This window comes from Hyla sarda, chromosome 4 (genome assembly GCF_029499605.1).
Source record: "Hyla sarda isolate aHylSar1 chromosome 4, aHylSar1.hap1, whole genome shotgun sequence".
NCBI classification, from domain to species: Eukaryota; Metazoa; Chordata; class Amphibia; order Anura; family Hylidae; genus Hyla; species Hyla sarda.
The window spans coordinates 212,553,182-212,580,279 of record NC_079192.1 but is presented as its reverse complement, the minus strand read 5'-3'; the positions used below and the strand labels follow the sequence as shown (position 1 = coordinate 212,580,279).

Here is a 27,098-nt window from a genome sequence, read left to right as displayed (position 1 = left end):
TTAGCTTACTCAAGTTCATCTGTGGCTCTCTGTGTCAGCAGTGGGGTCCTCCTGGGTCTCCTGCCATAGCTTTTCATTTCATTAAAATGTTGACAGATAGTTCGCGCTGACACTGATGCTCCCTGAGCCTGCAGAACAGCTTGAATATCTTTGGAACTTGTTTGGGGCTGCTTATCCACCATCCGGACTATCATCTTCCGTCCACGCCCAGGGAGATAAGCTACAGTGTCATGGGTTGCAAACTTCTTGATAATGTTGCACACTGTGGACAAAGGCAAATCTAGATCTCTGGAGATGGACTTGTAACCTTGAGATTGTTGATATTTTTCCACAATTTTAGTTCTCAAGTCCTCAGACAGTTCTCTTCTTCTCTTTCTGTTGTCCATGCTTAGTGTGGCACACACAGACACACAATGCAAAGACTAAGTGAACCTCTCTCCTTTTTATCTGCTTTCAGGTTTGATTTTTATATCGCCCACACCTGTTATTTTCCACAGGTGATTTTAATGGAACATCACATGCTTGAAACAATCTTATTTTATGTGTCACTGCAATCCTTTTCTGTGAGAAATACTTCATTTTATAGAAAAATTGCAGGGGTGCCAACATTTACAGCCATGACTGTGTGTATGTATATGTATATATATATATATATATATATATATATATATATATATATATATATATATATATATATATATATAGTAGTGAAATCTAAAGCACAGTGCTAGTCTACTGTGAGGAAATAAGCATTTCTAGAGTTCTAGCAGGGATTTAGGTAAGATACATTGTACAGAAGCTGATATTTTAACAAGCTGGGGATTTTACAGCCTGACAATGTTGATGTTGTGTGCTAATGACAAGCATGTTCGCATACATTCAACACATTCTCATCTATCACACATGCATTGGATAAGAAACAACAGTTACATAAAGGCCATGAACTTGCCAAGACAACTGGCTTGTACTATGCTCTGAAGGCCTCATATATGAGACAACTGCAAACAGTGATGGGAGGTGTTGCCTATAGGAATTGATTAGGAAACTGTTTTCCGTGCAGGTTGCTATACCCAACACCTTTACTATCTTTCTTCTTGTGAAACTCCATTAGGAACGCCACAACAAATAGTTGTTCAGTTTTAACTTTTACACACTGATATCCTTCTCGATATCGTAATATGGTGCTCAAGCTAGGAGCATTCATTAGGTATGTATTAATATATTAACCCCTTAAGGACACTTTCCTTTTTTCCTCTTCACCTTCTAAAAATTATAACGCTTTTAGATTTCCACTTACAGACCTATATGAGGGCTTTTTTTGTGTTACCAATTTAACTTTGTACTGACATCAATCATTTTACCACAAAATCAGCAGTGAAACCGAAAAAATATTATTTGTGGGACAAAATTGAAGAAAAAAAAAATTACACCATTTAGAAAATTTTGGTGGCTTCCATTTCTACACAGTGCACTTTTTCGGTAAAAATGACACCTTATCTTTATTCTGTAGGGCCATACAAGTAAAATGATACCCAATTCATATAGGTTTGATTATGTTTTACTGTTGTTTAAAAACTGACCATTTGGTTGACCGTTTGGTTTCATTAACATTATATTTTGTGGCGATACCACATATGTTTATTTTTGTTTACATTTTTTTTTAATGGGAAAAGGGGTTGATTCAAACTTTTATTAGGGAAGGGGTTAATTCACATTTATTAACTTTTTTTTGACCTTTTTTAGACTAATTTTTAGTCCCCACTGGGGACAATTAAATGTAATCTTCAGATTGCCACAGCATAGAATTGATCAATGTTATCGGTGCTCTACTGCTCCAGCCTGCCATGGCTGGCTGGAGCATCAGATAATCAATTAGACAACGAGGGGGTATGTCCTCTCAGCTGCGGTCCCCTCAGCTGATCGGGACACCACGGTTTACCGCGGTGGTCCCGATCAGCCTTGCTGAGCTGCCAGGACTGTTTTTTATTTTTATTTTAGACTCCGCAATCAATACTGGGCATCACCGCGATTGGTTATGTCTGGGCTGGGACCACCCAGCTATGACACGGGGTCAGCTCCTGCACCTGCGACATAGAAGGGGCAGGTACACCCTGCCTCCTTAACGAGTTAAGAACCTAATTAAGCTTATGCATTAAACTTGTCACTACAGTCTGAGTGATATCACGAAGGGGACTTATTGAAAGCACCACCCCTGTTCTCACATTGTCCGGGGTATTACAACTTGGCTCCATTCCCCTCAATGGAACTGAGCTGCAATACCCCACACAACCTTCCTACTTTTTGACTGGACTTGTGTCTTTGCTTGGATGTTCTGGTAGTGACCTCTGCTCTATACAGTCTGGACCGACACTTCTTCCAACAGTGCTCCACGTAGTCAAAGTTGAGCATGTCATGTATAGCTCCTTCCTCTGCACACTTTCTGCATTTAAAAAGTGTGAAGCCTTAGCTGTGGCACCAGCCTGATACTAAACTTTAAGACTGGGTTAACACACAGTATTTTGGTCAGTATTCTGGTTAGTCTTTTTAGCCTGTCTGTACACAAATCTTTACATTATAGTTTTATCTATATCTGTTTCACTTCTGGTTTTGGTATTATATACTGATCAAAATTCTGACCAAAATACCCAGCCTAAAAGGTGTGATGAAATGAAATCTAGAATAAAAAAAAGATACATTTGCAAATAGACAACAGGAAGAAATCATTTATTACAACATATTTTATTGAAATGAGCCTAGCACACTGTATATATCCTATTGCAATGAACCATAAGAATTCATGGATTACCTTCAAACAATCTCTGATCTGTACACATTCCAAGTTTATTCTTGTCTGAAGATGTATACAATAAACAGTTACATGTGTTCATAAGACAGATATCCAACTAAAATGAAAATATATTTTTATTTTAAAATAGCACAACATATTTTCAGAGGATTACTGAACATCTTTACATAAAGCTGTATGGTCTGCAATTTTATATCATTATTTAAGAAAATAAAACTAAATGTATTTTCCATAAGACCTTGCTGCAGCCGCTCTATTATCTCTATACTTAGTTCGATAGAACCCTGCCTATACACACTGTGCTCATTTGCTCATGTTTCCATGGGAAAGTACTTGTAATTGTTAGGGATTTTATTATTGTTCTGGTTATCTGTTTATGATGGAAAGCTGGTTTTGTTGTCACGCGTCACAGGCTGTGAAAATTATTTCCGTCTTCCAGCAATGTGAGACCGTTGAATCCTTCCAGTTTGACAATAACTTTTTATTATAACCATCTACACGGCAAACAATTTAAACATCACATATAGAGTAAACTATAAACAGTAAAATCAAGGAATCCCAGCTAAACATACAAACATTATTATTTGTTTTAACCATCCTGTAAATACAGCTATAAAAGCATATCCTTATTCAAGACATTGTTATTTTTCACTAGTGATACCCCTGTAATTCTTTTCTGGATCTAACATCTTGGGTATCATTAGATTTTTTAGAAATTTTCCATCATCATAAAAAGCACATCTCTAACTTATTCAAGATTACCATACAATGGCAGGATCACATGCAGTGAAAGATAAAAAATACGGTAATTACTTATTGGACATTTTTCAGAATCAGTAAAATAAGCCTATTAGGGTCACATTAGGGTCACATTACATAATAAAGCTATTAATTTGTTTATTTAAGGTGCTATGAACACTACAGGTCCCTGACACCAGATGCAATTACAACTACTGCGGCATGCTTCTGGGCTGTACTGTAGAAGTTACTAAACCAACACCCCCTCTTCTCCTGCATCACACAAAGATCATCCGAAAATGATCTATTTCTTTATGTTAAATAATTTTTGCTGTTATTTTTTCAAATTTTTCATTTTACTACCGTATATACTCGAGTATAAGCCAAGTTTTTCAGCACGATTTTTCGTGCTGAAAACACCCCCCTCGGCTTATACTCGAGTGAACTCTCCACCCGCAGTGGTCTTCAACCTGCGGACCTCCAGAGGTTTCAAAACTACAACTCCCAGCAAGCCCGGGCAGCCATCGGCTGTCCGGGCTTGCTGGGAGTTGTAGTTTTGAAACCTCCGGAGGTCCCCAGGTTGAAGACCACTGCGGCCTTCGACATCATCCAGCCCCCTCTCACCCCCTTTAGTTCTGTACAGTACTCGCCTCCGCTCGGCGCTGGTCCGGTGCTGCAGGACTGTCCGGAGAGGAGGTCGTCCGGTGGGATAGTGGTTCCGGGCTGCTATCTTCACCGGGGAGGCCTCTTCTAAGCGCTTCGGGCCTGGCCCCAGAATAGTCACGTTGCCTTGACAACGACGCAGAGGTACGTTCATTGCCAACGTACTTCTGCGTCATCGTCAAGGCAACACCTCTATTCTGGGCCCGAAGCGCGGAGAACAGGCGCCCCCAGTGAAGATAGCAGCCCGGAACCACTATCCCACCGGACGACCTACTCACCGGACAGCCCTGCAGCACCGGACCAGCGCCGAGCGGAGGCTGCCCGGGCTTGCTGGGAGTTGTAGTTTTGAAACCTCTGGAGGTCCGCAGGTTGAAGACCACTGAGGGCGGATGATGACAAGAGGATGATGAAGGGGGGGTGTGGGATGATGACAAGAGGATGATGAAGGGGGGGTGTGGGATGATGAAGGGGGGTGGTGATGATGACAAGGGGATGATGAAGGGGGGGGTGTGGGATGATTACAAGGGGATAATGAAGGGGGGTGGGGATGATGACAAGGGGATGATGAAGGGGGGGTGTGGGATGATGACAAGGGGATGATGACAGGTGATGATGATGAGGGTCTGGATGATGACAGGCGGTGATGATGATGAGGATGTTAATGACGGGTCTGGATGATGACAGGGGGGGGATGATGTATTTCCCACCCTAGGCTTATACTCAAGTCAATAACTTTTCCTTGGATTTTGGGTTGAAATTAGGGGTCTCGGCTTATACTCGGGTCGGCTTATACTCGAGTATATACGGTATGTATATTTTAAAATAATTCAGAAATTGTGCAGTTTTCAGTCTGGCCACTAAAGATGCGCTTTTTTTTTTTTTTTTTTTTTCTTAAATGAACTGGTGCCAGAAAGTTAAACAGATTTGTAAATGATTTCTATTTAACAATATTAATCCTTCTAGTACTTATCAGCTGCTGTATGCTACAGAGAAGGTTGTGTATTTCTTTTCTTTCTGACCACAGTGCTCTCTGCTGACACCTCTGTCCATGTCAGGAACTATCCAGAGCAGGAGAGGTTTGCTATGGGGATTTGCTTATTCTCTGGAAAGTTCCTGACATGGACAGAGGTGCCAGCAGACAGCACTGTGGTCAGACAGGAAAGAAATTCAAAAAGAAAAGAACTTCCTTTGTAGTATACAGCAGCTGATAAGTACTGGAAGGATTAATATTTTTAAATAGAAGTAATATACAAATCTGTTTAACATTCTGGCCCCAGTTGATTAAAAAAAAAAAAAAAAAAAAAAGGTTTCCACCGGAGTACCCCTTTAACCCCTTAGGGCCTATTTTCACCTTAAGGACTCAGCATATTTTCATTTTTGTTTTTGCCTCCTTCCCTTCTAAAAATCATAACACTTTCAATTTTGCACCTATAGACTCATATAAGGGCTTGTAATTACATCACTTATTTTATAATATAACCTGCGGCGAAACCAACAATTTTTTTTTGTGCGGTGAAATAAAAAAAGAACAGCATTTTTTAACTTTTGAGGGCTCCTGTTTCCACGCAGTAAACTTTTTGGTGAAACTGACACCTTCTCTTTATTCTGTAGGTCCATATGGTTACAAGGATACCCAATTTATATAGGTTTTACTTTATTTTACTACTTAAAAAAATTATAAATTACATGCACCAAAATTAGTATTTAAAACTGGCATCTTCTGAGCCCTATAACTTTTTTATTTTTTTCATGTATGGGGAGGTATGAGGGCAAATTTTTTGCGCCGCCATCTGTAGTTTTTATCAGTACCATTTTAGTTTTGATGGGACTTTTTGATCGCTTTTTATTAATATTTTTATGGTATATGAAGTGACCAAAAAGTCACAATTTTGGACTCAACCGTGTGGTTTAGCTAATCCTATATTTTAATAGTTTGGACATTTACGCACGCGGTGGTACCACATATGATTATTTTTATTCTTTATTACATTATTTTATTTTATTTTTTAAATAGGAAAAGGGGGTGATTTAAACTTTTAATAGGGAAGGGTTTAATAAACTTTTATTGAAAAAAAATGCTACACTTTTTTTAGCCCATAGGGGGCTAAAACATGCAATCTTCTGATTGCATACACTGATCAGTGTTATACCCTTGCAAAGCACTGCTCAGTGTAACTGGCGATCTGCTGCTCTATCCTGCTGCGTAGGCATGGACCAGTAGATCACTGATCAGACAACGGAAAGGCAAGTGAGGACCCTCCCATCATCCGTTAAGCTGATCGGGACATCGCAATTTTGTCACGATAGTCATGATTAGCTCCACTGAGCTGCTGGGAATTCTTTTACTTTCGCTTTAGACACCGCAATCAACTTTGATCGCGGCATCTAAAGGGTTAATGCCGGGCATCGGCCTGATCGGCCGTACCTGGCATTAGCTGTGGGTTCTGGCTGCCGTCGGTGAGAACGGTTTAAACCCGTTAAACTGGACCAGAGTGTACACGTACGCCCTGAGTCCTTAAGGATCGGGGATGCAGGGCGTATGCATACGCCCTGCGTTCCCAAGAGGCTAAACTAAACTGAGCCTTCCTGTTCTGTCTGTGATGATAAGAAGATGGCTACTGGAAAGATAGGGTCTGGAAATGTTCATTGCACCTATGTCCATGGGGCTTGCTGTAAAGGATATCACTAAATGCTGTTAAAAAATGCAAGATGGCAGCCACCATAATAATGTACAAAAATATTTTTTTATTACAATCATCAAATTAGAATTCCTATTCTGTTTACCTCATGTATTCTATTAGAATTCATTCCTGTTTGTCTCACCCCAAGTATGCATGTAATACCTATGTTGACAATGGAAGTCTTGAGGCTATGGATACTTTTAAAAAACCTTTTTCTTTTTATTCTTGCTTTGTAGTTATGTTATGTTAATTTTGCTTACTTTTTCATTCACAGCCTCTACAGTTGTGTCAATTTTTATTTTGCTCTATACCTTACACAGCCTATATATACTCGAGTATAAGCCGAGTTTTTCAGCACGATTTTTCGTGCTGAAAACACCCCCTCGGCTTATACTCGAGTGAACTCCCCCACTCGCAGTGGTCTTCAACCTGCAGACCTCCAGAGGTTTCAAAACTACATCTCCCAGCAAGCCCGGGCAGCCATCGGCTGTCCGGGCTTGCTGGGAGTTGTAGTTTTGAAACCTCCGGAGGTCCGCAGGTTGAAGACAATTGCGGCCTTCAACATCATCCAGCCCCCTCTCACCCCCTTTAGTTCTGAGTACTCACCTCCGCTCGGCGCTGGTCTGGTGCGGCAGGACTGTCCGGTGAGGAGGTGGTCCGGTGGGATACTGGTTCCGGGCTGCTATCTTCACCGGGGAGGCCTCTTCTAAGCGCTTCGGGCCTGGCCTCAGAATAGTCACGTTGCCGTGACAACGACGCAGAGGTGCGTTCATTGCCAACGTACTTCTGCGTCATTGTCAAGGCAACGCCTCTATTCCGGGCCGGAAGCGCGGAGAAGAGGCGCCCCCGGTGAAGATAGCAGCCCGGACCACCTCCTCACCGGAAAGTCCTGCAGGACCGGACCAGCGCCGAGCGGAGGTGAGTACTCAGAACTAAAGGGGGTGAGAGGGGGCTGGATGATGTTGAAGGCCGCAGTGGTCTTCAACCTGCGGACCTCCGGAGGTTTCAAAACTACAACTCCCAGCAAGCCCGGACAGCCGATGGCTGCCTGGGCTTGCTGGGAGTTGTAGTTTTGAAACCTCTGGAGGTCCGCAGGTTGAAGACCACTGAGGGCGAATGATGAGAAGAGGATGATGAAGGGGGGGTGTGGGGATGATGAAGGGGTGTGGGGATGATTACAAGGGGATGATGAAGGGGGGATGTGTGGGATGATAAGGGGATGATGAAGGGGGGATGTGCGGGATGATAAGGGGATGATGAAGGGGGGATGTGTGGGATGATAAGGGGATGTTGAAGGGGGGATGTGCGGGATGATAAGGGGATGATGAAGGGGGGATGTGTGGGATGATAAGGGGATGATGAAGGGGGGGTATGTGTGGGATGATGACAAGGGGGGATGTGTGGGATGATGACAAGGGGATGATGAAGGGGGGATGTGTGGGATGATAAGGGGATGATGAAGGGGGGATGTGTGGGATGATAAGGGGATGATGAAGGGGGGATGTGTGGGATGATGACAAGGGGATGATGATGAGGATGTTAATGACGGGTCTGGATGATGACAGGGGGGGATGAGGTATTTCCCACCCTAGGCTTATACTCGAGTCAATAACTTTTCCTGGGATTTTGGGTTGAAATTAGGGGTCTCGGCTTATACTCGGGTCGGCTTATACTCGAGTATATACGGTAATACTCCCCTGCAATCTGTCTTTTGTAAGCTATCCACTCTCTCTTTCTCCTGCCTGTGTGAGCTGTCCTCCAAGGTTCCTCTTCCTCTGTCCTTTCTTTGAGCTGGTGTGTAACTCATCTCCCCTCTGTGCTGCTGTCTCTAACACTTAGACAGCAGAAAGTTTGCCATCTGATTGGCTTATCTTTGTCTGAGTAGCAGCAAAATGGGTATAAATCTTTAATGAAGACTATTTGGAAAGTTGCCTCATTGTGTATTCAGGAAACTCTACAGTAAAGAAAAATCTGTGCAAAATTCTCCATAGCTATCAAGTTATACTCCAGGCAAATTATAATGACAAGTAAAATGAGCAATCCAGTGGATCTCTGTTTGACACCTTAATGTAATGACAACATAAAAATGTAATAATGTCTTTGAGGGAGTACTCGACTGTCAGTTAAGATGAAAAAGGGTCTGGCTCACATACTTCAGATATGCCAAAAAATGGAAGCTATGCATCACATCATTTTCCATCAGGTATGCACAAAATATGATGTTTCTTAAGTCAATGGAATGCAAATGAACACTTCTCCCAAAGGAAGAAAGCTGGACTTGACCTGACACGCTCATTTGTCTAACAGCTGAACAATATATTTTATTTACACTCCACACAGATGTCTCTGAACCTTATTATATGTGGAACTGTTTACGCTAACATTATCCCAAACATCTAAACAACAAATCACTAAAAAATATGCTTAGAAAACACAGAAAGAAAGCTTGACTTTAAGGATACACATTCCATGGAAGTGTGTAATTCAATTACTACATAACATAATGTTCTGTAAGAAAAAGAACTAAATGCATTAGAATCCCTGGTGAAAATCTTCATGCAAATTTAAAGAGCCTTAAAAGTAAACAGATGACATTATTGGAAGAGTTCCCTTAGTTTCTTTTTCTACACAAATACTCATCACTTAGAATAGATTTGTAGTAACAATAGGATGAGTGTCCTCAAAATGAAGAAATCTTGGAAGGTAAGATAGCAATTTAAATGTACCATAGATTCCCTTTATCATGTATCCACTTACAGCATGAATATTAGAAATGCTAATTTTTACCACCAATATCGGCACTTCGCGATTTTGAGGATATTTAGAATACAGCGATATATACATTCGTAATGACGAATATTCGTTGTTTTGTTTCTTCACAGTACACATCACAACAATGATGTGTACTGTGTAAAAAAAAGCGAGTGGATCGGCAGCTGCACTTCTGGATATCTCTATGGATGTAGACATGGGGAATTTTGCACTGGAATGAAAATGAAAGAAGCTATTGTGAATATCTTTGTACTAGTGAGCTGTGCATATGTGCAGTTACATCTGGATTTATAGCTTCATAGGGAATATATTTATAGTCTCCTCCTAATGAGTGGATTTGTCTATCAGCGACAGAACCAGTAATATCCCGGAATATGAGAATCGCATTTGGAAGATGATTTGTTTACCTTTAGATGGTAGATGCATGCCTGCTGGGGGGCTATACATGATATCTGGAGACCCTTTATACAGTCTCTATTTCCATTTTTGGATTTATGAACTATGAAATATGCCTTGTGCTGACCACTGTGCTCAATTTATGGGTCATTATCTGCTATATCTATTCCTCTCTTCATCACCTCTTACCAAACCACTGATCACTGAAGGTCTATATTTAATATCTGCAAATAAGAGACTTCAAGCAATTTGCTTACTCTACGTGTTTGATCTATGTGAAGCACTAACTGCACTAGTATTCATGCTGCTTTATATGTATTAATATCTGTCTGAAAATGTGTATGCATAAATGTGTATTTCCCTAACTTGTCTGTTATCCTACCTGTAGTCCTCTGATGGACCATGTCATTGGATTTGATACACAGGGAAACACGTTGGAAAGTGAGGGTTAGAAGTGTATCAAGAGATTTATCATACTCAGGGTTATTCCTGGTATATTGTCTTTTTATTATAGTAATTGTTGATTATATTGCTACTTTTTTTTTTTGGAACTAATAAAGGTGAATTTTTAGCTATATGTGAGTTGTTTTCTATAATAATCAGAAAGACACTTAAAAATGTAATATAAATAACATTAATATTATTTAGCTGGATATCCCCTGGATATATTTAGTCTAACCAATTATAAGTAAAAAAAAAAGTAGTAAGAACAATATTTTCTTCAGTTCACTAATATATGTGTGTGTGTGTGTGTGTGTGTGTGTGTGTTTATCCTTTATGAGGCAATACGGGTACTAGAGGAGAAGCTACAGGGATCTCAAATTCCCTGAAAAGGATTTTTCAACCACAGCAGACTTATCCATAGCCGCAGGTGCATCTTGTGAATAGAATGAGAAACCCCTCTGCTGTCCCCATTCATAGAATGTAATGTAAATGGTGACTGAAATTTGTTGATGGTGTCAGGAGAGCAGCCACAGGGAATTTGACCTCCTTGTAGCTGCCATCCCCAGCAATGGCTGTTGCTTGTAAAAGCAGTGATTAAATAAATAGATCCATATTGTCACATTATGTATTCATCATGTTCTGGTTCATGGGGGCTTCAATCTGACTTTATGAAAGGCAAGAGACTTTGGAACTATAGAAAGTGTGTCTACCCTTAAAATTGCTATATGGCAAAGACATAAACAGTGACTGGTCCTTATTAGATCTTTTCCAAGTGTGTACTGGCGTCATATATCAAATAAAAAATCCACCTTTTAAAGAAGTGTACTTTGATCCCATCTCGATGTAGTACAGATTCAGCTCTAGGCTATGGCCTTTACATAATACAGCAATTAAGTAGTTCTTATCATACATAAATGTTTGTGGCTTGGAAGCACATGATGTTACTCTTCTGATTCTAGCTTTGGGTGAGGCAACAATAACCATGTTTGTATTCTTATCTAGATTGATAAATAACTGTGGCTGACTGTACAGCGCCAAAGGAAATATTATCCACAGGCCACAATGTTAGCATACACTTATGGCAAAATCAAAGTTCTTCTATGAGATTTATGGAGGCACAGGTAGTTTTGTGTTGGCCGACACGCCCCCTCCCATAGACATGAATGGAGGGGGTGTGGCGTGACGTCACGTCCCCAGTCCCAGAAACCCGGAGGTTTCCGAAACTAGAGACGCAGTCCCCGCATAGAGTGCGGGTGCTGCAGGAAGGTCGCGGGGGGTCTCAGTAGCGGGCCCCCCACGATCAGACATCTTATCCCTATCCTTTGGATAGGGGATAAAATATTTTTGCCCGAAATACCCCTTTAAGCAAGATAAAAGTATGGCCAGCTACAGCAACCAAATGATCAGCATCACAATTTGGACAACAAAAATTCTGAATTTCAATGGAAATGTTTTTCCGCAAAAGTTTTGTAGTATAAAGCATAATGAAAAATGCAAGTTTTTTTAATTTAAAATACATGGGTTGTTAGGGTTACCTAACCAGATCTGTCTGCTATATATGCTTCTTTATGTAGGGGAAGCATATCACCGCAACACATCATTGCTTCTAGGGGCAAAACGGTGAAAAAAATGTTGTGCCAATTGAAGTGCTGAAAGAATACAGGGGACTCCGAGTTATGGAACGGTGTACACTTGTGTACAGAGCAGTATGAAGGGGCTGAGGGAGGTAGAAGGAGGTAGGGGGAGGCAGGTAAGCAATCCCTTCCTAAATACACCATAACCATAAATCTGCTGTATTCTTTTAACGCTCCTATTACTTAAACAGAACTAGTTTGTATGCTCTTTTGGCTATCACGAGCATGGACCCGTAGTTATTATATGTTGCCCTTGCATTGGGAAGCATACACAGATGAGAGATGCACTTTAAAGTGCATCTATCACATAGGTTAAGCAAATTTAACTGCCAACACAGTGGAATAGCTGTTAGAGTTAATTTTTATGACATACCTTTATGTATGTTCTTGTGTCAAAAAGTTCCAATATCTTTCCCCTATGAAGTCAGGCCCAATACCTGTTTGATTGGCATACTCCTGTGGAGTTTCCATGCATGTGCCATCAATGAGGATTGTTGACTATGCATGGTGGGTGTGTGAATCCAATTCCTAACCTGCCACATTCACCATGGATGCACAGGCTCTGCATACGGCTTGTCACTGTCAGTAAGCCGTGTATCAATCAAACAGGTATGAAATCACAGAGGTGAAATCACAGAGGAGAGGCGTTAAAGCCCGAACCCACTGTGTACTCAGGGATTCACCTCTTTGACATTTTGATCCCCATAGTTTTTTTTCTGTTTAATAAAAACACCAATACCAAATATAAAGGTATGGCATGCATCCTTACTCTAATAGTTATTTCACTATGTCGGCAGTTTTGTTTGCTTAACCCATGTGACAGATCCATCTGCTTATCTATGGATGTAGGATTCATTCATAGACCCACATTAACATACAGCCAAGAAGTACCTATAGTCCTGCAGCCATGGTTCCAAATATGAATACATTGGTAAACATTTTAGAGGTGAGTGGAAAATAAAGATAAATATACTGGGTGCCCAACCCCTCCCCCACTATCTACTTTAAATATTGGCATCATAATTTCTTCAATGTCACTCCTGGGCATTTAACATAAATTTACATTATGTATATGGCATAAAGTTATGAAAATCTTGGAGGTAACAATGTTATATACAGTATTTTTTATTTATTTTCCAGACATCTCAGTACAACGTCAATCCCAGGAATCAAAGAACAAAGCCCACGTTATGGATATGGCAGACAGTTAAGAAGGTTCTTGAAATAACATTGTTATATACAGTATTTTTACTTTCCAGACATCTAAGAACTCAGCAGTGAGGAAACATATCTTGCGTGCACACATGTAGGCATTTTATTACTGTGCTAAAAAAAAGTGAAATATTAAATAGTATTCCATGTGAATAGACACTCCATTCATGCTGCATAGCAGTTCTAGAAATTGGCAGTAAGATAAAAAGTAAATAAAAGAAAGCACAAACCCCATGTGTAATGTAGACCACAAAATGTAATATTTGACAAAATACTGTGGCTACCAGCCCCGGGGGACAGTACGGGCTCCCAGTACAGGCTCTTATGAAATCAACAAATGTTTCCTGAAACCTTATAGTGAGAGTATTGCTGGAGTTGTGTGATAGCAGCTGCACTGAGACAACTGACTGTCTGCTCTATAGAGACAGGGGTAAGAGAGGTAAGAGCAGCATGCACTGAAGGTCAGTGACCTCATATCTGATATACATGGCACAATACAGCCACATAGGAAGTGTGCAATTACACCGTTCATAAACTAACAAAGTCAATCCACGACAAGAAATCCCTGCCTACCCATATGGTTGTATTATGGATGGTGGGAACACTTGTGTCATCTCTCAGACCTGGATACCACCTGATTCCTTATTGTAGCCACATGTAAGATAGATGGCCAGGTGTACACCTCACCCTCTATTAGAGTGCTAACCACTGAGCTACCATTTAGTTACTTGGCGGCTCAGTGGTTAGTACTGTTGCCTTGCACCTCTGAAATCTTGGGTTCAAAGAGTTTGTATATTCTGCCTGTTTTTGTGCTTCAGTTCTCTCCAGATTAATTTGGAATTTAGATTGATTTCTTTACAAATGAAGCTTACAATGTGAATGATGACAATCTCTGTACAGTGCTGCAGAATATGCTGGTGCAATATAAATAAAGACATAATTATTATTAAAGGAACTATAAAGTCTATGGGTGTTGAAGGGACAGCAGAGTCAGAAAGTCCCTTGGGACTCAAACATACATGGTCAGCCCTTATGTCTTGTTGGTTGCTAAGGATCAAGGAACAATGAATGGTCATCAGCAAGGGTGAATGGTGGAGACCTGCTAAATTCCCAGGTTAACAGATGCTGAAGTCACGTGTCCAAGGTACTCTTCTGAAAATCTTCCCAATTTACCATCTCTACCCTTAACTAACCAGATGTTCTCCTTACCTCCTCATTCTAAGTCACTATTATGTCAAATAGTAAAGGAGTTCTATAATGAAAGATAACTTATCCCTATTCAAAGCATAGGGATTAAGTTAAAGATCATGGAGGGTCCAACCGCTAGGACTCCCACGATCTCTTGAATGGGGCCCAGCAGTCTGCTGTAAGGGGGCGTGCCGGCCCCCGCACGGAGTGGTGGCCTACACGCCACCTCCATGTAGCCTTGAGAAATGCAGTTTGTTACTGAAATACTGCACACTGGGGAGCTAATAAAGTTACATCCCATCAAGATCCTGAGTCTACGGCTTTTGGTGCAATAATCTGCTATACTCACCTCCATGTATCCTGTAGAGATACATGGAAGGGGCGTGTCGACTGCGGCTTTCTGCGGCATCGTTACAGCCTCTTCCGGCAGACTGCTGGGACCCCATTCTCCGTCCTTTGGATAGGGGATAAGTAATTTTTCACTGCAGTACTCCTTTAACTGCCAGTAATACATGGTATTCTTTATTAAAAGCCAATTCACATGCTCCACACATTGATACAACCCCTTGTGCATTGAACTATTATACCTAGGATGCAACCTTTTATAGGTTTTGATAAGAAGTGAAGCTGAAATAAATAGCACTATTGCTAAGCAGAGAGGCATACATTCAGGATGTTATGGCACACAGCCAAGTCCATAGTGCACCTAATACATAAAGTAAATATTACAGAGTGGCATTTGGGCCTAGACACCCACCCGGTTGCTGATTCCACATACTGCTCACACACCCAGGCTTAGGAAAGGCCACAGATCAAGTGTATTCTCCCTCTGCTTAGAAGAATTTAATGAAATTTTGCTATGTGAAATTATGCAAGTGCTAATTCCTTTAATTATACTTATGTGGGAAAGATCAACAAGAGGGGAGAAATTAATGTAATGAAATGCAGAATTCTCCTTTCATTCACAGTGTACTATGCATACAGATACACTACACGGAATTAATCCGTTCAGTTATTCTGCCCACATCCACTGCAGCTTTATGTGTCAATATCATTTGGAAAACATTAGTTTTTATTAGGTAAATACACACAATTCTAAGCTCTCCCCCTGGTGTTTTACTACTCAGAATGGTAACAATAGTAAGTAATCACTCCTACTCGGAAATCACTGCAGGAACAGACATTTTCTTTCGTGAAAGATTCTTTAAACTGAAGAAATTTACAGACCAGCGGGAGAAGTGAACAATATGCAGTGACCTATTTAAATGTGCACTTAACTATATATTTCAGGCAATTAACCATGAAAATGCTGTGCCGTTTCTTCAACTAAAACCTTGAAAACTGAAGCACCAATTTTATGCCTAGATGACAATGATGAATAGACCCCAAGATAACCCTGATCACTAAAAAAGCCTGGAAACAAGAAGAAAGGAAGACAGTTCCTGCTAGAATTAGTAATGCCCAACTTACTCAGCATAATAGCAGTAGCAGATATGGCTGACCTTTCCCCCATCGCTTGTTCTCTGCAGCTACAGAACACACATATCACTTATGGGGCTGCTGACTCTCATTAGAAATGTTGCCAATATAATTTGAGCAGAAAGGCTTAAAATGATTTATGAAATATTCAAGGTCTGATCTTACAAAATCTGAATTTCCCCAAGTCATAGTGAATTATAGATAGAATACCATTCTGACACTAAAGCAACTTTTAAATTAAAAGCCTTTGTCTTCCTTTCTCTTCATTGGAAAAGCAGCATCCCAGATTTCTGTATTCAATAGCTGTGCCAAAGAATTGTTCAAACCCATAATCCAATTTGTAGCTAGGATCTCAAGTTCTACCTATTCAGACCTCTAAACTCAGATACTTGTGTCAGTCATCTACTGTGCAGCATTTACTTAATTAATAACATTTAGGTGCATTTTACATAGATTCTTATTAATATTTATATTGTTGTCAATGCATCACTATCTGTTCTTAGTCTCGCTCATAGTCTTTTTCCTATAACAAGCACAGACATAAAAAATCTAGGACAATCTCTATCAGATCTAAATCTTTATTAGCAGGTTTTAAGCTCTTTGCACCAATATATTTCCAAGAGAAAGTGAACCCTTTGGAATTACCCTATGGGCTTCTACAGTGATTGCAAATAAAATGGGGTTTGATTAAGCTATGTCACAGTTATAAATAAAAACGATCCAATAAATCAAACAGTTGTACTATAAACAACCAGCAAAAAAAGGAAATAAAGCTGTGAATTTCATAAATTGTTAACAACTTCCACCAAACATTTATTGTAGCTGCCAACCAGAGTTGCATAACAGAAAGGGTTTTGGACTATTCTTTCCTGCAAACGTGTTTCAGTTCACAAATATCAGTTCAGTTCACAAATATCAGTCCTGTTAAGGTCATGCCACCTTAGGGTTAAGGTCAGGACTCTGACTTGGCCACATCTTTGTCAGACATTCTTTAGTTGATTTACTGATTTACTTGCACTTTTGTTGGATAACCCAATGTCTCTTCAGCTTGAGGTCATGTGCTGTTGCCCTTACATTCTCTTATAAAATGTTATGATACACCTTGGAATTCATTGTTTCCTCAATGATTGCCAGGTGAACAGGCCCTAAGGCACCAAAGCAGCCCCAATACATGATGTTCCTTCCACCATGCTTCACAGTTGGGATAAGTTGGGATTCGTGTTGATGTACATTGTTTCTTATGTTTTTAAGCAAAGCAATATGTATTAGTGTTAAACAGCTCCCCTTTTGTCTTCTCTGTGCAGAACTGTGGAACATCCAGGTGGTCTCCAATAAGCTTGAGATGTGACAAACTGTTCTTTTTGGACAATAGTGGCCTCTCTTGTAAACGTCTTGAATACCATTCTTCTCTTCAAAGTTTTTCCTTTAAAGTTTGCAGAGTGATCTATTGGCCGGGGAGTGAAGTGAACCACATTTTTCTCCCTAATTATACTTCTTATCAGTGGGGGTCTCAGCAATGTAACCAATGAATCCAGGCAGGAGACCAAACTCAGGAAGTGCATGCGGGGCTTAACAAGACACAGCTCTCACAGGCTTCAGTAACGTTGAGCCTGCTCGGGAACTTCTGCTTTCTCCTTCCGGAAGCTCACACAATGTGAGCAAGGGGAAAGGTATGATACGGAGATTTTTAAAGTTCGGAAAAAATTTTTAAGGGCAGGAGAGGTGTTAGGAGTAGTAATCTTAGTTAGTTTAGAAAATATGGTTTGATGATAGGTACTCTTTAACTGAAACACTTTTTGCAAATTAGCCCCCGGGAGAAATCTTTATCATAGAGCTCCTGTTAGTTTACCCCCCTGCACTATGGATGTTTACTCTAGTTGCATGTTATTAGTTTAGTTACACTGCATCTGCGTATCTATTTTTGTGGCTAAGACAACAATTAGACTTCATAAATTCAGGTAATTCTAAAGAGTTACCTTACTTTTCCTGTAACGTTAAATGTTGGGGTATATTTAGAGATCTGCCCATAAAAGTTATCAGTTTCAGACTATGCCATTGATTCATTTGTCCTACCTTTTCAAAAATTCCACCAGATTAGAATAAAACAGTTTAGGGTGGGATATATGGGTGAGAGGCTTTAACTCTAAATTTGAGTCATTTACTGATTGGCTGCTGATCCATATAATCCGAGGATGGTCATAGACAGAGAGATATCTAACCAACATCACCAGTTAGAGAGAGATCTGTCCAACCTTGGACACTGTATACTGTAGTGCAAGAAATTCTACTGGCACATTAGCAGCAAAAACTATTTAATTTTAATCTATATATAAGATAAAACTCAATGCAATCCGGGCAATACCTGAGATCATGAGACCAATTGTCCACCATATGTATTTCCAAAATAAACATGTCAGGCACAATATTGTTGGACTGTACTAAACTTCACTACATGCAGGTACACTAGGGGTGTAAGAAAAAAAATAGATTCAGTCAAGTATTGCGATATTTCATTTGACAATACTGTATTAATTCAAAATATTTTCTAATCGATCTTTCTAGGGATGTGGAATTCCTATCTCCCGACGCCGGGGACCTGCAGTTTCGGGTGCTGGGCAGGTGAATTTCTCCGGCCCTTAGCCCGGCTTTGGGCAAGTAGGGCCGGATCTGACAAGCGCGGCAGCGCTCAGCAGTCTGTATGGAGCGGGCTCTGGACTCCCGCCCGCTCCTACTCTGCAGCCCCCGGCAGTTACCAGGCCGTCGCTCATGGCCAGCATGCGAAGATCATTGCGGCTGGCTATTAACCGTTTAGATCGCCGCTGTCAAAGCTGACAGTGGCGTCTAAAGGGACCTGTGAATGCTCCCTAGTGGGCCAGTGGGGTAGCAGGTATAGAGGTAGCAGGAGGGCTTACCTCTGCTTCCTTGGTGTCCGTGGCTCTGTCATTGATAGAGCCTGGCTGGACTAGGCTCTATCAATGGATCGCAGAGCACACAGATCAATAGAGTTCAATAGAACTCTATTGATCTGTATGAGGAATCTAATGATTCCTCCTAAAAGTCCCCTAAGGGACTAATAAAGTGTAAAAAAAAATTATAATAATAAAAATGTTCTAATTAAAGTTTAAAAGACACACATTAACTCCTTCCATATTAAAAGTTCAAATCACCCCCTGTTCCTATATAAAAACATGTAAACATAATAAAAATAAACATATTTGGTATCACTGCGTGCGTAATTGTACAACCTATTAAAATATAACATTATGTATCCTGTATGATAAATGATGTAAATGTAATAATAATTTAAAAAAAAAACAGAATTGCAATTTGTATAATATCCTAGAAAAAAAAGTTAAGAGATGAAAAAGTCAGATCAATGATATATCGGGATATATTGTATTGTCATATGTGTATCATGATATGTATTGTATCGCCAGATTCTTGCAAATTCACACCACCAATGTACACCACCATTCAATGTTACAAAACTTCACATAAAAACCTTGAACGGAAACTGATGGTAAGAACTACATTTAACTACATAGAATTTTATGCAGTCTGTCAATAACACATGAATATATGCTGTGGCAATAGATTTAAAGGCACAAAGCTGTGTAAACAGAACTGTGACTAGAGATACAAAAACAAGGACTACTATATAGAAAAGAAAGTTTGGGATCTCCTCCAGGTGCTCTTAATACAATCCATATGATAGGATTTGAAGACAAAGAGAAAAGTACACATGACAAGGGCAATAGATTCTGGAGCAGTGAGTCACATCCGACTATGGTACAGTATGAACATGATGGAGCAAACATAAGCTTTATAGTTATTTTTCCCATTAGTCTTCTCTCTTATTTTCCTAACAACAAACCAAATTGATTTAGAGTGCATCAATGTACGCTCCAAATATAGCTTTGTCCTACAAGCTGTACTATAACAAAGACAGAATGATACAATTATTTAAGCTCCTAAAATAATAACCTGTGTTACTATTCTCACCTCACCTTATGTGGTAGCAGACTTTGCAGCTCATAAATGCATGAACCAGAGGGGAACCACTGAGCTTATTTTCATGGAAAAAAAAGCTAAAATGACGTTTTTATGGCAGCTTTGATGCTGCTAAGGCAGTAATAGAATGAATAGAAAACTATAGGCTTTAAAATATCAATAGGACTTGACTGGCGGAAAACATAAAAGCTATTCTGTACATACCCTAAATGGTACATAACCTTTACTTGGAGAATATTATATTTAGCAAGGGACTAGACTTAAAGGGGCACTCCGATGCTCAGCGTTTGGAACAAACTGTTCCGAACGCTGGAGCAGGTGCCTGGAGCTCATGATGTCATAGCCCCACCTCCTCATGATGTCACACCCCGCCCCCTCAATGCAATATATGGGAGGGGGCGTGACAGCCGTCACGCCCCCTCCCATAGACTTGCATTGAGGGGGCGGGGCGTGACATCAGGAGGGCGGGGCTGTGACATCACATGCTCCCGGCACCGGCTCCAGCGTTCGAAATGGTTTCTTCCAAGCGCTGAGCAGTGGAGAACCCCTTTAAGAGTTCAATGTCCTGGGAAATACATTCCGTTCAGAAAGCAAGACCTAAGCACTTGCTCGACTACTATCAATCAGCCAAAAGCAAAAAGAAATGTTTAGATTTGACAACAAGCACCAATCCCACTGTGCATGGTATCCATCATTAAATATACTTTCTTATGTAAAAGTCCCCATTGTGCATTTAGTGCATCAGTTTGATCCTGTATAAAAAGCTATTTATCCAGCTATGCATGTATTGGACTATCATTAAACATACAGCCTGGCTCTTGTGACAACCAGATATTTCACTGTGCATGAGGATTTGAATACAGGCCCTATATGGCAGTCACTAAGACATTCACGCCCTAAATAACAGCTTCCTATCCTGCTGCGTGTAGAAGCCACCTTAAATATATAGTCCTGTCTATTAGTCTACTATTCTGCTGTGCATGGCTGCACTCTTCAGCTCAGAATGTAGAGAAAAATTCTTCTTTTTGGCAACCAACCTGGCATTGGCTCTAGTCCTTCCCCAGACTCACGTGAATATCGAAAAGCACAATAGCAGTAAATGGTAGCAAATTACACATACATATTTTACAGTAAAACCACAAGGTCAAATGACTCAGCAGCATTAGAAGACCCTTTCACTGAAATAGATTCTTCCATTATATCCTCAGACCGTGAGATGATTATTTTTCCTATAAACCTTATGTGTGGATGTGCATGTGGATTTGTGTGTGTCTGCCAAGTCACATTCATTTAAAAGAAGAGAAAGGTGCACATTGACCCAGCTGAGCCAATACGTTGGATCATAGGGGTTTTCCATCTTCACATCTATCACTCCCACCACATGCTGGGTTATTCATTTACAAGAGAATATACAGCATTGATGGAAACAGATATCAGCTTTGGACTATAGTGGAAAGCATAGAAAACATCATCATTCTATAGTAAATAATTACAATACAAATAAATCAATAATAAACACTTCTTGGTATTCTTACCCAGAAAACAACACTTTCTACAGAATACTAGAAATGAACTAACACACAAAATCCCATAATATTGTGAAGCCATGCGCTACATCTGCTGCATATGGGTCACATTTAAGTACTGTATATACTCGAGTATAAGCCGACCCGAATATAAGCCGAGGCCCCTAATTTCACCCCAAAAACACAGGAAAAGTTATTGACTCGACTATAAGCCTAGGGTGGGAAATACATCATCCCCCCCTGTCATCATCCAGACCCCCATCATCATCCCCCCCTTCATCATCACCGCCTGTCAATCCCTTCATCAGTGGTCTTCAACCAGCGGACCTCCAGATGTTGCAAAACTACAACCCCCAGCATGCCCAGATAGCCATCGGCTGTCCGTGCATGCTGGGAGTTGTAATTTTGTAACCTCTGGAGGTCCGCAGGTTGAAAACCACTGCGGCCTTCGTCATCATCCAGACCCCCATCATCATGCCCCCGCCCTTCATCATCACCGCCTGTCAATCCCTTCATCATTGATCTTCAACCTGCGGACCTCCAGAAGTTGCAAAACTACAACTCCCAGCATGCCTGGAGAGCCATCGGCTATCCGGGCATGCTGGGAGTTGTAGTTTTGTAACCTCTGGAGATCCGCAGGTTGAAGACCACTGCAGCCTTCGTCATCATCCAGACACCCCCTTTAGTTTTCTATTCACCTCCCCTCGGTGGGAAGGAAAGGTGAGCTAGTCCGTGCCATCTATGCTGCAGGGACCGTCCGGTGGGAGGATTAGTCATTCCGGGATGTCCATTTTCACTGGGGGGTGAAAGCGCATGAACGTCCCTGTGCGTCGTTGTCAAGGCAACGTCACTAGTCCGGGGCCGGCCTGGAATGTGGAGAAAATGGACAGCCTGGAACGACTAACCCTCCCCACCAGACGGTCCCTGCAGCATAGACTAGGCTTATACTCAAGTATATACGGTAAAGTGCCGAATCCCCAAATATAATAGTCTTCATTACTTTATTAGGTGTTTTCAGACACAAACATGAATATATTTTTCCATTCAGTATTTACAACCGTATCACTATTCTTCAGTCTTACACATCATGCTATTTTCCATTATGCATTTATTCTGCAAGGAATTTTTGATCATTCAGAAGAATACGTTTGGTTTTAATAAGTCTAAACGCTGCCAAGTCTGCACTAGGTTCTCATATGTCTTTCATAGTATGTAAACTATACAACCAGATCTAAGCTTGACTACAGTCCAGCATGCAGTAGCAGATGAATCAATCAGGCCCAGACAGAACAATGACTAAGCCTGTGCGGCTGGCATGGTGCTCTGCACTTTTACCCTCATAGTGATTTATACATAAATCTATAGCTCAATTTCATATCTCATATCCTCATTCTTCACAGATTAGCTTCGGTTCCAGAACTGACATGTGCATAAAGCATTCAAAATAAATGGCTGGTGCTATTAAGTTTATGTGATAAAGAATAGATTTCTTACCATCGAATGTCAAAGACACCCTTGCCTGCGGCTGTGAAGATCCTGTGGTACAGCTGATATATACAGCTAGCCCAATGAGAACATGGAGGGCCACAGATGCCATGCTGCTTGAATGTTATGTATTTCTATATTTAAATCCAGTCCGTGTAACCTGTAAGAGGAGAAGATTATCCCATTAGATCGCTCACATCATCCATTGTATTAAGATACTTCGAGACAGGAAACAGAACAGTTGTATCATGTGAATAGCAACTCCACCTGCTAGAGGGAGAACCATGGAGCGCAGCCAAGTTAGAATGTGAAGGCTATGTCCGCTGTGCCTACATTCCCCAATAGTCAGCAGGTGTTATCACAGGATGTCCCTATCGCTGTAAATAAGCAGGTACTACAGAAGTACCTGTCTCACATATAGTCTGAACAGGCCTTCTCCTGCCTGGAACTGAATTATACGCTAAAAAAAAACAAAACACCATGAGCTTCTCCCACACTTTCTCAGCTGTGATAACACAGGGGGTTATTTATCTTTGTCTTCTATTGCTTTATTTTGGTCTACATTTGCAAATTTTTGTTATTTTTTTCTTTCAAAGTTCTAAAATCCATCATTTTGACCTTTTGGTGTTGCTAGACCCTTTTTTAAAGTGACGGATGCAGTGGTCATAAATTTATTATCTGATTTTGATTTTTGCTCAAATTTTGCCACAACTGGTGCAGAAAAACCTGCATATCTAGACCACCTCCCGACCAGGTCTAAAAAAGATTACTACATTACTACTCCTGTCTGTTTGCAAAAAATAAAAAATCATCAGAAAGAGTGAAAGAGAGAGAGAGAGAGAGAGATAGAGAGAGAGAGAGAGAGAGAGAGAGAGAGAGAGAGAGAGAGAGAGAGAGAGAGAGAGAGAGGGAATAAGGCAGAGAATAAGAACGTTTTAAGACACAAAAAGAAAAAATTTAAGAAACGTGCAAATGAAAGGTAAAGCAATTTTCCATACGAAACAATCAGATATATTTTTTAAGGAGCAAAAATGGAATGGAAAAGACGTAAGAAACAACAAGATTGTTAGCAATGGCCAAAATCTAATAATTTCATGTGCCCAAGTTTAAAAAAATATCTGACAAAGTGATGATAACAAGATAAAAAAAGTGAAAGGTAAAAAAAAATAAAAATATATATATGTTCAACTCAGTGGCGTTGCGACCGGGGTGCGGGGGGTGCGGCCCGCACCGGGTGACACCATCCTGATGGGGTGACACCAGGTACGCCGCCGGTCCTCAGTTGCGCTGCCTGTCTCCATACTAGCAGCCCCCCACGGCCCCCACTTGCGCTGCCTCTGTAAGAGCATTCCCCCCGGTCCTCACTTGTTGCGTCAATGTACTAGCACCCCCCCCCCCCGTCACCTGCACAGTGAAGCGGCCTGCGCCCCCACGTCTTCTGTTGCGCCGGTCCGACGTCCCTCCGCAGGGCCGGCGCAGGAGGACGTGACGTCACTCGCAGAGCGACCGGAGAGAAGGAGCGCTGCGCTGGATGGGTGAGTGAGTGTCTGTCTCTCTCTGTCTGTGTGTGACTGTCTGTGTGTGACTGTGTGTGTGTCTGTGAGTGTGTGTCTCTGTGTGTGTGTGACTGTGTGTGTCTGTCGCAATCTCTGTCTGTGTGTGGCTCTCTGTCTGTGTGTGACTCTCTGTCTTTGTGTGACTCTGTGTGTGTGTGACTCTGTGTGTGTCTCTCTGTGAGTGTGTGTCTCTCTGACTGTGTGTGTGTGTGTCTCTCTCTATCTATCTGTGTGTGTGTGTGTGTGTGTGTGTCTATGTTGTGTGTGTGTGTTTTTTTTGTGTGGGGGAAGGGGGGGTTTGTTTGAACCAGCGATCTAATGTGGGGAGACTTTGACTTATTGTGGGGAACATGCAAGGGAACCTGCGGCCTAATGTGGGGAAACTACTACCAAATGTGGGGAATCTATGCTACCTAATGTGGGGAAACTGCTACCTAATGTTGGAAAATTGCTACCTAATGTGCGAAGGCTGCTACATAATGTGAGAAAACTGCTACCTAATGTGGGGATTCTGTGCTACCTAATGTGGGGAAACTTCTACCTAATAGGTGGAATCTGTGCTACCTAATGTGTGGAATTTGTGCTACCTAATGTGTGGAATCTGTGCTACTTAATGTGGGGAAATTACTACCTAATGTGGGGTAACTGGTACCAAATGTGGGGAATCTATGCTACCTAATGTGGGGAAACTGCTACCTACCTAATGTGGGGGAACTGCTACCTACCTAATGTGGAGAACTGCTACCTACCTAATGTGGGGGAACTGCTACCTACCTTAAGTGGGGGAACTGCTGCCTACCTAATGCTCCCCCCCCCCCTGGCAGTAGCACCCTCATCATCCACCAGCAACCCCCCCCCAGCAGCAGCACCTCCATCAGCAGATCCTGATGGTGGATGATGGGGGTGCTCCTGCCAGGAGGATGATCCTGCCGATGGACGATGGGGGTGATACTGCCAGGGGGGATGGCCAGTAGCACCCTCATCATCCTCCAGCAACACCTCCCCAGTACTAGCACCCCCATCATCAACTAGCAACACCACCAGATTTATATTCAGAGGGTACAGTATGTGGCAGATTTATATTCAGAGGGTACAGTATGTGATAGTATTATATTCAGAGGGTACAGTATGTGGCAGATTTATATTCAGAGTGTACAGTATGTGATGGTATTATATTCAGAATGTACAGTATGTGGTAGTATTATATTCAGTGGGTACAGTGTGTGGCGGTATTATATTCAGGGGTACAGTATGTGGCAGATTTATATTCAGAGGGTACAGTATATGTTGGTATTATATTTAGAATGTACAGTGTGTGGTAGTATTATATTCAGTGGGTACGGTGTATGGAAGGTTTATAATCAAAGAGTATAGTGTATAGTAGTATTATATTTAGAGGATACAGTGTCTGGCAGGTTTATAATAATTATTATTTTCATATAGAGGATGAGAATGCGCTGACATAGTGAGGAGACGTCTGGGCGTCACATTCTGCAGACAGAAGTTTTAGCTGGACCAGGCGGTATGTACCATCTGAATTAGATAAGGGAAGACTATAGAGAAGACGTCACCTGTAGTCACTGATATCGTTGTACATTCTCCTCACTATGTCCTATCAGAGCTGGAGTCACTTGTCAGTTCTACAGTTATGATGAGTGAAACTACAACTCCCAGCATAACCTCACCACTGCATAAAGGGGTACTCTACTGGAAAAAAATTTTTTTAATCAACTGGTGCTACAAAGTTAAACAGATTTATAAATTACTTCTACTTAAAAATCTTAATCCTTCCAGTACTTATTAGCTGCTGTATACGTGATTCACAGGAAGTTCTTTTCTTTTTTAATTTATTTTCTGTCTGACCACAGTGCTCTGTGCTGACACCTCTGTCCATGTCAAGAACTGTCCATAGTAGGAGCAAATCCCCATTGCAAACCTCTCCTGCTCTGGACAGTTCCTAACATGGACAGACAGAGCACTGTGGACAGACTGGAAAGAACTACACAACTTCCTGTGGAGAATACAACAGCTTATAAGTACTGTAAGGATTAAGATTTTAAATAGAAGTAATTTAAAAATCTGTTTAACTTTCTGGCACCAGTTGATATAAAAGTAAATATTTTCCAGTGGAGTACCCCTTTAAGTAATTCTGGGAGCTGTATATTTAAATGGTGAAAACTTCTTTAACACTTTCCCATTCTGAGGCAACTGGTATATCTGATTATTATACTGGAATTTCTCACAATGCGCTACAACAGTGGTGTCTGTCACAACAGGCTAAAAACTTACTCGGGGGGGGGGGGGGGGAGGTATGGGGTGACACCATTTTCTACCGCACCGGGTGACACCAACCCTAGCAACGCCACTGGTTCAACTAAAACCTCCATCTCTCGAACAATAATTTTTAATGTTTTCCTGGCCTGCGGCAGGATAAACCACTACTAAAAATGTGAGACTCTCTTTGTAGACCTTCTTTTAGACATTAATTTGCCTTAAAATTAAAACTA

At 41.1% G+C, this 27,098-nt stretch overlaps 1 protein-coding gene across 2 annotated transcripts in view; it reads right to left on the bottom strand.

Moving 5' to 3' along the window:
• Positions 1-27,098, bottom strand: part of SEMA3C (semaphorin 3C) — a 199,627-nt gene that overhangs the window by 145,646 nt on the left and 26,883 nt on the right. For both annotated transcript variants that reach the window (XM_056573422.1, XM_056573420.1), the window contains exon 2: positions 23,045-23,195. In XM_056573422.1, the coding sequence (XP_056429397.1) occupies positions 23,045-23,147 (103 nt within the window). In that variant the 5' untranslated portion in view covers positions 23,148-23,195. The remainder of the gene's footprint in view (positions 1-23,044; positions 23,196-27,098) is intronic.